The sequence below is a fragment of the Diachasma alloeum genome, unplaced genomic scaffold, assembly GCF_001412515.2.
Source record: "Diachasma alloeum isolate Michigan unplaced genomic scaffold, Dall2.0 Dall_scaffold_00210, whole genome shotgun sequence".
NCBI lineage: Eukaryota > Metazoa > Arthropoda > Insecta > Hymenoptera > Braconidae > Diachasma > Diachasma alloeum.
The window spans coordinates 2,107,222-2,119,549 of NW_021680375.1; the positions used below are offsets into that span (position 1 = coordinate 2,107,222).

The 12,328-nt window shown below is 33.5% G+C and overlaps 1 protein-coding gene across 1 annotated transcript in view; it reads right to left on the reverse strand.

The window, feature by feature from the left end:
• Nucleotides 1–11,707, reverse strand: part of LOC107036680 (ubiquitin conjugation factor E4 A) — a 20,441-nt gene extending 8,734 nt beyond the window's left edge. Inside the window, exons 1-3 of the mRNA XM_015254796.1 lie at nucleotides 11,619–11,707; nucleotides 4,296–5,034; nucleotides 1,709–2,205 (exon numbers count right to left, since the gene is read on the reverse strand). Of these exons, the coding sequence (XP_015110282.1) occupies nucleotides 1,709–2,205; nucleotides 4,296–4,985 (1,187 nt within the window). The 5' untranslated portion in view covers nucleotides 4,986–5,034; nucleotides 11,619–11,707. The remainder of the gene's footprint in view (nucleotides 1–1,708; nucleotides 2,206–4,295; nucleotides 5,035–11,618) is intronic.
• Nucleotides 11,708–12,328: the final 621 nt, after the last annotated feature.

Genomic DNA, 12,328 nt, shown 5'->3' on the forward strand with positions numbered 1-12,328 from the left:
GCAAGGGTTTTTGTGAAGCTCGAAAAGGTTCTCATGACCATTTGTCTGGTAAGTTAAGGAGTTTGTTAATATACAACGCACGACAAAAATTTAAGAATATAAAAGTATTTTTACAGTTTGGTACAGACGACACTATAGATTCAACCGTTTTCAGTCATCAAATTTGAGAGATTTCAATTGAATTGCGTGAGAAAAATTTGAAAAAAAAATCATGAATATTCAGCGTCATTCTAATTACATTCTACACTAATTATTATCATTGCTGGATTATTTTTTTAAACCATAAAGTGTGCATCATGGGATTTTTGGATGAAATAAATATACAATAATATTTAATTGTCACTTCACAGGGTTTCCCTTGTTATTTATGCCTCCTATTTTTGTAAACATTCGTTGCTTGTAAATAAATAATTGAAATTGTTTAAACTTTCGGATACCTTACTTTTTTGAGCATGAAATCGATTTGTGGCAAAATTTGGCATATGAATAAATTTGCTACGATTTCGTACAAGTGACTTTTATGGTGGAAAATTGATTGTTTATAAATTATTTATATAAAATGCTCGCAGTTTTCAAAAATTGCAATTTCCTAATTATTTCATCAATCTTCCTCCAAAAGTAGACTTTCTATTTTTTTTCAGATATTTAAATTGTTTCCGAACGGTTCAATATCAAAATTCAATTTCGGACCTGCAAAGTTTAAATGATATAAAATCATTGTAAAATGTCCGAAAATTTCGTGCCAAATGAGGTTCAAATGAAAGCTCTGATGTTCAACTACAAACATGGGAAAGCATTTCATTGGAGAAAAAACAGCCAAAGTATATTACAGTTTGGTACAGACCATATTATAGATTCAATCATTTTTAATCATCAAATTTGTCAATTCAATTGCGCGAGAAAAATTTGAAAAAAATCATGAATATTCAGTGTCATTCTAATTACCTTTTGCACAGAATAATTTTTTTAAACATTCGTTGGTTATAAATAACTAATTGAAATTGTTTTTCAATAAATACTAATAATAATAAATCATTTATGATTCTGCGTGCCCTAAATGATGTGTTACGCCAAAATACGCTAGTCAAACGACAGACTATTATTTTAAAAAATAATTAAAAGAAGAATCCGTCAGATCAATTTCTTCAACTCATCAAAGTTAGAATTCATGGAAAAAGTTATCAATGATGATTTTTTAAATTTTAGAATTCATTTTTCCTCGTTACACTCAACGATTCAACTTGGGTTTATTCGTACTCCTTTTACGCTAAACATCAAGTGTATCAAAAAATCTAGAGACTCCACTGTGTGACAGGTCATTTTCTCAAGACAATATTGTGCCTGTGAGAAAAAATCCCTGTTAACGTAATGTAATTGTATTGTTGATTTTATTAATTTCATTATTATACTTTATGTCTATTTGATTTTGATCCTGCAATTGGCCATGTGCTGTTGGAGCTGTCTCTCTATAGTGATGAAAATTTGGTACTTGAAATTAAGCGTTCACATTGAAGAGTGACAAGGGTCAAAATAAGGGTCACAAGAGGCAAAATAAGGATTATGGGGGTCATATGTGGGTCATATGGGGGTTGGCGAGCGGAGCGAGCAGGGGGTACGCCCCCTAGTATGAAATAATCAAATAAAAATGAAATGAGATGAAATGATGTCAAAGATTTTTGTTAATCCAATCGTTTCTCTTTCTACTTACTTCAAACAAAAAGGTTGACAGAGTCTCAGCAAAACATTTCCCAAATTCAGCATGAATCCATCAGAAGCAGTGAGAGCTCCCCCAACATTGCCCTGAGTATTCCAGATCTTCCCCCTAGCCGAATTGGCTTTTAAGCACCTGGCAATCCACTTTAGAGTCAAGTGCCTCGTCTCCGGTGAGCACTTCAGCAATGAATGAAAAATCTTGTGAAGATTCTCACTGAGAGCATCCAAGGCGGTCCAGATGTTTCCTTCAACGCTGCCAGGTTGTTGCACCAGTGGTTTATCGAAGAAGTCATAGGGACCACCGTAGCTCTTTGGCAAACAGCTCAGAGACAACAGGGCCCCGAAAATTGTGTCGGAAAAGGCAGAGCCGTGATCAGCGATCGGTGTGCAATGACGAATTAGTAGCTTAGCGAGGGATTCCACGTTTGAGAACACCTGGAGAACGTTGAACCAGTGCTGCCTGAAGACCAGAAGATTGGAATCAGCTGCTTCCTGATGGGGAAGGAGAGCAGAAATGGAATTGTTAATTTGTTGAATTTTTCAAGGTGGGGGTGACCCATTTTCAGTCGAACCAACAACTTTCCGACCAATTTCCTTTTCTTTATTCATCCACTTGAAAAAATGCAGTGTAACGATTTTTGAAGCCTCTCTTCCGGTTATCAAGTAATGTAATATGATGTCTATGTGTATTTTTGCTTTTGGATGAAAGCATTGGAATTGTTCAAATTTAAGTTTTGGATTTTTTTGTGTTATATCGACCCATAATGATCCAAAAATTCTGAAAGTGTGGTAATGTTTTCCTTTCGTTCTTCGCTAATGAATCCATTGAATTAAATCATTCCTCTTAGTTTTTTAAATTTTCGATTTTCTTTGAAAGTCGGTTGTCCCACGATAACTAAAGAAAATGTTCTGAATTGATTGAATGACGGTTTAAAAAATTTGTTTGGGTGTCCTTTTGATCAAGTTCGAAGATGAAGGCGATAGCAATAATCGTTATTTTGATTTATTTAAAAATTTGCAAAAATTTTGTAGTTTTTGAAAATCAGAGTTCCGGGGATATCTTGGAATATCACGCTTCAAATGAATTCAATCATAGCTCAAAATGTTTGTTTTATTGCCATTAAGTCGCAGTTAAAAAATGATGACGATAGCTATATTGATTGATTTAATTGTTATGATGATTCAAATGTGATATTTCAAATTCATTCAGGTACTAGCAAACGGGCGCTCCGCGCTCGTCGCTAGATTAATTTATACTGTGCAATTTTATTTTATTTTCTTCCCATTTCCGTCTTCACAATTAGATTAATTTAATTTTATTCATTCTTATTGTTATTATATAAATTTTTGTTCCTTAATTAACAAGTTACAACATTGAATGAAGAGGAATTGCCGATAAATCACGTGAGAATACAGATCGACAAACAATTTTCTATAATCATAATTAAAATTTTTCATTTCTTTCTTTTTCTTTAAATTAACTAGTACCAATGATCTGAAAATGTGAACCAATATGAACATTTTACATCCTTTTGATCTCATTTCACTGAAATCGAAAAAGGAAATTGCAAAGAGAGATCGATCATCATCAATCAATATCAGTAAAATGAAAAAATCTATTTTTCTGTCTTTTTGAAATTTTTCAAATTGTTTTTTCTACTTAAAAAATGAGAAAGATTAACATGTTTAATTTCTGCGATCGTGTTCCATTCATAGAAGCAGGAAATACGGAAAATGTAGGTAAGGAAAATCAGAAATAAATTTTAAAAATCGATTTTTCAATTTTAAAATGTTTTTTTTTTAATAATGAAGAAAAACCTATGTATTTTCGTTCTATTATCTAATGTATTTCCTTTCTATTATCTAATTCTGATGGAAGAAAGTGAAAAGAGGAAGAGAACCGAGATCAAAATGAAAACAGAATTTTGAATTTTTCAATGTTTACGGAAAATTTTTAAATTGATATATTTTTTCGAATAATGAACCAATACCCATAAATTCAAGTCCTATCCTCATATTTTCATAGAATACATAAAAAAATAGCAAAGAATTCAAATCAGCGATGAAAAATTTTATCGTACTATAATTATGTAATAATAATAATGTATAAGTAAAATTGTTCTATTAACGTTTTATCGAAGGGTCGAGAGGAGAGATAAAACCGTAAAAAAGACTATCGGTTGTATAGAAGAAAGGAATAATAAGAATAATGATGCTGATAACATTCAATTAAGTTGAAAATCTGACAAAATTAGTTTTAAAAAAATCTTATTCAATTCAATAAAATGAAATAAGCAATGAATAATACATGATACATAGAAGAAAATTATGAGCAAAAACCCATTCGGAAGCATATTGCTAATTTGTTAGCAAAAATAACTATACTATATGCAATGTGATTTACCGAATACAATCCATCCATTCAGAAGTAAAAAAGGAAAATTTCACTTATTTTCCGGATTTTTTGCTCGCTAGATTTCAGATTGAAACAAAATTCTGAAATTGAGAGATTCTTATGACAATCTAAAAACTTTTGTTCTCTTTGTTGAATGCAAAATGCATTCTAACAATCTATCACTCACCTTATGAATGATATTCAGCATTGGTCCGAAGGCCCCAAGAAGCACCTGATCATCACTCTCCTCATCATTCTTAATCATATTAACAACATTCTCAGTGAATAGATTCACATTCGAGGCTTCAGACGAGTCCACGAAGAGCTCCAGGTACTGTCGATGTATGTCCTGTTCCTGGAAGATGTCTGGAGCCTCTAGGGCAGTCCCCACTGACCTCAGGACGACATTCTCCAGGCTAATGACATCATTGATCCCTGAATCGTCTTTTTCTTGATGTTTTAGTCTCTGGAGTCGACTCCAGCACTCAAACAGATAAGGAATTATCTCCGGTTGGACGAAGTGGGGGTCTAGGGTGACCCCTTTTGTCCCCAAGGGGGGAACGAGTTTCGATTCGATGTCTGGGAAGGTCAGACGCTCGAAAAGTCCATCGTCTATCGTTTCTGCGTCGATTGAGATGAGTTGGGAGCGAGTTTGTGGGGTTCTCTTGGTTAGTAAAAGCCCGAAGATGGATTGAATGTGTTTGTCGAGGGCGGAGGAGGTGCAGGAGGGGTCTGGGGAGGTTGTGGGGGGGTCGAGGCCATTTGGGAGAGATAAGGAAGGGGGATTCGGTGGGTTTTGAGCTTGGGAGAAGGATTCTGCTTCGGTGGAAGTTGAGAAGAGGCCGGCGAAAGGGTTGCTGTTCACGTTCTCACACATTTTTTCGAGTGGGGGTGTTAGCTTGCCATCTAGGGGGTGGTGGAGAAGGCTGAAACGAAAGAAGAATTTTTTTCTCATTGTAGCCGAGCGGTCAAACGAAATTAAAGATGTTTAGCCAAAACCCACATTATTAGCCATAATTTTGATTTTTTTGTCACACTAGATTAGTCCGCGCGCTCTGCCCGCGTATGTCCTACTCCATGGGGCTCAATGTATGTCAATTGTAGTGAATAGTGTTATATTAAATTTCTGAAGTTAAGGATAATCGGGCGAGCTGGGAAGGTTGGAAAAAAGCAGACATTTTTTTGTTTTTTTACGTATTCTTTAAATGATGGAAAAGGCGTGTGCAAAATTTCAGACTGCTGGGGAGCATGGTTAATTTATTATGAATTTTTGAAAAAGTGGTCATTTAACCCGCGATCTTATGGAAATCACCAAAAAAATTGCAAAACCCAAGGAAAAAATGCAGCCAAAGTCATGAAACTTTAGACACATTTAGAACATGTGATCAATGATTTTTTGAGTGAGAAAGATTGCCGCCTAGGAGCATTGTTTATTAATAATAGCGAAAAAAGTACTGAAAAATGAAATTTGTGCGCACGAAGCCCAAACGAGCAGCATCGTCCCAAGTACCGATCGGGTGGGGGTAGCGCGGTCAATTTAAACATCTCTTGAGAGAGAGCGATGAAGCGTTGTGATTGGAGCTCCCTCGAGCCAGTGGTACCAGCTCCTGGTAAAAAAAAAACTACCGACGATGTTGCTACTTTTTCACATGGATTAATATTTTTTCATTTATTAAAAAAAAAAACAATCTAAAAACCATTCAATGCATGGAACAGATACAAATAAATTTGATTAGTTCCAAAAATAATTTTTAACCGGAGATACTCCCTAATATTGCCTGAATTTTGAATCCGAATGGGAAAATTTTTTTTGTTCAGCCATTGGTTTTCTGCAGGAAAACAATAGAAACCCCTCCGCTTCACCTCCTACATTTCCTCCTCGCCCGATTATACTTAATATCAAGTTTTCCGAAAGAAAAGTCTCAGGAATGTATTGTATTTTTTTATATATATAATACATATCTAGTGTTACGTTTTTTGAAACAAATCTATTCGGCGTATTGTGTCATTAGATTTTTTATCAATGATGATAGCATACATTAAAGATATTACGATAATGCTATGTTATATTATATTCTATATTATACTATATTATATAAACTATGTATAATATTCAATATATAATAGAGTACTATATGTATTATAAAATATAATGTAGATAATAAAAAAAATTGAATAATAAACTGATAACAATAATAACATACAATGAGTACACGATATTGTGTTATACTACATATACCATTATATATTGCTCATGTATTATAATATAGTATAGTATGGAATATAATATAATATAGTATTATCGTAATATCTTTGATGTATGTTATCATCATTTATAAAAAACCTAATGACACAATACGCTGAATAGATTGGCTTCAAAAAAAGTTACACTGGAGTTTTTTATTATATAATATTTTGTCTCATATGCCAGGGTCGTATTTGAGCCACACGTTAGTAATAATCTTAATCCTCCCATCGAGGCATGTCAGTGAGACATTAATAGAAATTACATTCCTTGCTTGCACAGAGAATAAATTTTTTTTTAAAAGACCAAATTTATTTTTGCAATAATAATTTTCAATCGCGATGCACGCTTCGCATGTTTGGCACAAAAAATCATTTTTTGATCAATTCCATTTTATACTATTTACTATTTTTTATGATATTTATGTGTCCAATACTGCGTCTTCGTCAGTCGGAATAAAATGAAACATTCTAGTGACCGAAAATTGCGAGCTTTTCGAAAGGTTCTAGGTGAATTCATCCCGGACAACTCATCCCAAACAATTTCATCCCAAAACAAATTTATCCCATGAAAAATTCATCCCACAATTCAAATTCTAATGAAATTTTCAACGTCAACAAGAAAAAATAGGGGGGGAGGAAGAGAATGAAATCTTTATTCGCAAAAAAAGCAAACACACTAAACAAAACATGGAAAGCAATTAAATACGTCACCATTTCTACACAATCTTCATCACAACACCGATCATCGGATCTATGGAAAACATTCCAAGAGAAACCATTAAAAAAGTCTTCATTCATCACAACAAATATTCATCAAATAGGCGACAATAATAAACCATGTCGAATGCGTGACAATACCATACCATGTCACTTACGAAATTGATAAACGGTTAATACGAAACATTCGAAGTAACCCACTGGAAATAAATTATTCATTTTAACTATCGTCCATTATAATCATAACAAAGGTCAAATTAAAAGTCAACATTTTGAGCAACATTCTCCAAATATTTCACAACACGTCCAGCATCATATTTGCCCGAAATTCAATACCCTGGTAATCCGATGAATAACAAATCCGATGAATCCAAATATTTCACATTCTGGGTTGTCTGTCATCTTGGGATGAATTTGTTTTGGGATGAAATGCCATGGGATGAGTTTGTGGGATGAATTCACCGGATACCTTTTCGAAGTAACGTAAAAAATATTAAAAAATCCGTCGAGGTAATTTACGTAAATTACGTCGGTAAAAAACGGTGTAATTTACACGCCCCACCCTGCTAGTAATACAATATAGTATTTTGTCACTACCTTTTTTATAGCCCTCAATTAACTCTACACAAAAAGGTTATTACGAAAATTTTGTTATCTGCCTTAGATTCGGAGATATTTCTCGAAAACTGAACTAAGGGCTAAATCGACTTAAACCGGTTTACTGCTTCGCACGGTTGGGCGTGTAAATTACGTTGGTAAATTAAACCGTTTTTTACCGACGTAATTTACGCAAATTACCTCGACGGGTTTTTTACATTTTTTACATTACATAGAAAAACTTGCAATTTTCGGTTACTAGAATGTTTGATTTTATTTCGATTGATGAAGACGCAGTATTGGACACATAAATATAATAAAAAATAGTATATTATGTCCCGAGGACAGATAAAGCGCGAATTTTAACTCCGCTCTGTTCGGTTAGAACGCGGTTCTCGGTACTTGGGGCATAAAATATTATTTTATGTCCCTAGAACCGTCAAACCGCGATTCTAACATCGATTCCTTCAGTAAAATGGCGGTGTCCGGGTTTAGAGACATAAAATATTATATGTCGCAGGGCGATAAAACAATTTTCTTACCCATGTGATTAAAATCCTCGTCTTCGGCTCGAATTAGAAAGCCACATTCGTCAGAAAATACTCTCATCACTTGGTGACATAATGTATTATTACATCACGTGGTACGATTTACGGCATTTTAGGAAAGTCATAAACATGAGCCTCATACCTCATAAAGGCTAAATTTCACGAGGGTCAAATGTTGTAAAAGACCAAAGTCACAAGTCATCCCCATTGTGAGAAAGTGAATATCATTATCTATTGAGCTTTATGGGATTATCTACTTTATTATTTGGAGCTCCGGAAAAGCCCAGTTGGACCTGAAAAAAACCATTTTGTTCTGAAGAGTTCAAAAAAGCTACCAAAGACAATTGAATTAGTTTTGTCATTTAATAATGCTGAATGAAACAAGTTAGGGTCAAGACAAAAGATAATGATGCGACGAATCCAATAGAAAGCAATAAATAATGAGATTGACCCTTGTAAAATTCATCCCTTACACGGTATGACCCTTATGAGGTGTGACCCTCGAAACGTATGACCCTGGCGAGGTATGAACCCCGTGACTTTTATCACCCTCGCGAGGTATAATCTTCGCGAAGCTTCACGGTTTACGATAAAAGATAACGTCGGCTGTTTTTTTTACATTTTTTACATCTATTACGTAAATTATGGGTTTTTTAGAATGTCATGTAAAAAACTGCGGTTATCGACAGATGCCCAACCCTGCCGCTTCGTTACTGAATTTTGAGAAAAAAATTTCAAAAACCCAAATAATGAAGATTTTCAAGAAGCCCTACTTAGTTATATTTATGCATATTCGTGAATCCGCGAATGTTGTATACGAAAAATTGCCGGAAAATTTAAATTTTTTTTTCTATTGTTTATCGAAAAGTATAGTTTAAAAGGAGAAAAATGACCGCAGACGGAGCTCTCTAACTCAATTATTGGCGGTGATATTAAAGATTTGATTTTTTTTTTCTAAAAACTTTTTTCTTGAATTCTAATTACGAGCCACTAAGAATAACAAAAAAAAATTTAAACCCATAGGTTTTGTTGAAAATTTTCTCAGCTTTTCGAAAAAAATATTGTTTTTTACGTATCTATGCATTTTGGCATGGAAAACTCAAAAAGAAAGTTTCAAACGGTAATTTTGCATCGTTCCCCACCCTTTTTCTTTTTTTGTTTTTTTCATCGGAAAGTTCAGAAAATTTCCTATCAAAAACATATTTTTACTCTTGGTGCTCTCACAAACTTAGAGGTAAAATGCAGAGAAAAAGAAAATTTTGTCCTCCCAAAAGATTAGTTTTTCACAAATATCTCGAAATCTAAAGGGAATAGAGAATTTTTGTATCTATCTTTTTTGTAGAGCAGAATGAGATCTACGAAAAAGCTCTTATAAAAATTTTTCTATCTACCGTATATTCAGAGATATTGATTGAGACAATTATCTCCGGATTCAGTTGCCAATCATTTTTATTACAATATCTCAGGATTGAAGCAAAATATCGATTTCTTAGTAAGGACCTTTCTTGTAGGAAAGAATGAGATCTACAAAAAAGGTTTGTTAGAAACGCAACTAAAATTCCAGAACATTCAGCTCGAAGACCATCGGGAACCTTCGGTTGAGCGGTCAGACGATCGTGAAAACCCCCAAATTTAGTCTTACATCGCACCTCACCAAGTACAGTAGCATTTTGAACCTCACCTAGTAGCCAAGTACATCACCAGTCTTTGTAAGATCAACTTTTAGTTCAGTACATCACCTCAGTTTTGTCAGTTAAAATTCATTTAAATTCTGTGAGTCAACCGTAGTAAATTCAGAGACAATTATCAGTGAAATAAGACTATCAACAGTGACAAATTTGACAATCAATTACCAAAGAGTATAATAATTAACGACGTGGCTCGATCCCACAATAAATAGTGATATTTTTATAATCAGTGTCACAATTAATTTTCCAGCATCTCCCTCCACGTTTTTCTCCCACATCCACCCTATACCTAGTTCCTCACCAAACAAGGTAATTTTGAAGGTTATTTTTAACAATCCCTTTATCTCCTTTGCATTCCGAGATATAGGCCAAAAATTAATTTTCAGATTTGAGTGACACATCTTGTTTCATGTCTTCACCTCGGAATTAAGTTCTGTGCTGGGTTATGATATTCAGAAGATTTAATTTCTACATAAAAAACGTCAGGGGATATTGGAAAAATAATTACGAAGTTCATTAAATTATCATAGTGCGACGTTTTGCTAAATTATGTTAGCTTTATCAGGCTCTGGAAAACAAAGTTGCAAATAAAAATATAAGCAAAAAATTTCAACAATTAGTTAATGATTTGTTCATATTTTTGTTTGCAAATTTGCTTTCCAGAGCCTGATGAAGCTAAAATAATCTTGCGAAACGTTGCACTACGACAATTTAACCAACATCGTAATTATTGCTCCAATATCCCCTGACCTTTCTTATATTGAGTAATATCATGGAGATGAGAACAATCATTAATTCAGTAGCGAAGTGCTAAAACGGTTTAAGTTGACTTATCTCCCAGTTGAGTTTTTGAGGAATATTTCCGAATCTAAGGGAGATACCGAAATTTTTGTAATTACATTTGTTGTAGCTCTCAATCGGCTCTACAAAAAAGGTTATAACGAAAATTGCGCTATCTTCCTTAGATTCGAAAATATTCCTCAAAAACTCAACTGGGAGATGAGTCGACTTAAACCGTTTTACCACTTCGCTACTGAATTTAATTTCTACTAATCAATGCTCAATAAATCATAAAAATGAAGGTCATTTTTCTGGATTTTATTCATTTTTTGAAATGTCTACATAATAAAATAAAACGATAAACTCAATTTTTTAGCTATGAAAAATTCTTATGACAAATGTCTTTTGAAATTTCGTCTAAAAATTAGTCATAGACTATTGTGTGATGTTTTTCATCTAAAAAAAGTCGAAGAAATTCTAATAAAAAATCGAGAATTATTCTAAATATACCCATTTCTTAATTTGTAATCAAAATTATAAAAACAAAACCACTTTTTCTCCTTTCGATTGCAAAAAAAAACTAAAAACCCTCAACAATATAGAAACATTCAACAGCTCATTCTATATTTTTTTATTGAAGAGGAAATCCCTTTAAGAAAGTGGTTGAAGATGATTGTTTTTCCTCAGTTGTCGAAATCACTTGAATTAATATGGATTAAAAAATGAAGTATTGAAGAATAGAATCAATTAAAATTTGTGGCCTCTTACTTTGCTTCATATATTCACTACATGTTTTACGTAAATTCCTGGGTTTATCGCCACTTGTGACACGTAGTCAGGTTAATTCTCACGTTTCATGTGTTTTTGGAGTTTCCCGAAGATGTCAAGGGCGACCCGAGGGTGGAAGACGCAGAGATAAGAAACTGAACTCACCTGAAAACTCACTGAGGTGGTAATGAGTTTAATTTCCTATTAATTTTGGCTCATGATTGACAAATCATTGTTGTTTGGCAGTAGTTTTGAGGTTTAGATGATGACACGGAAGGTTGGGAAGATTTTTAGCAAAAGTGGGGGAAAAACAAAATGGCGGGAGAATGGCCGCAAAGGTGGGAAGCTTGAAAAACATAAGGAAATTGTTTTTCGATATTTTTGCCAAGGAAATCTTTGTACATTTTTCAAACGAAAGCTTTGTGATTGATTGATTTTTCGATTCTCTAATTTTGCTTGGAAATGACTTAGACTGTCATTAAACGTCAGAATAAGATATTTTTAGAGAACAAGATCTGTGCGCGCGCTCTCGCATTTTTCAAATAAATCCAAATAATGATTATTGCTATCACTTTCATCTTCGAACTCGGTCAAAGGGACATCCAAACAAATTTTTTAAGCAATCTTTCAATCAATTCAGAACATATTTTTCAGTTATCGTGACACAACCGATTTTGGAAAAAAACAAAAATCAACAAAAACTAATCGATGAATTAAATTGTAATTAATGGTGATTGATAGATCTCAATACCTACATTTGAAAAAAAAAAAAGATTCAATTCCGTACTGGGTCGATAACACAAAAAATCCAAAACTTAAATTTGAACGATTACAAAATTTCCATTCAAAAGCAAAAAAAACAAACATCAAACTTC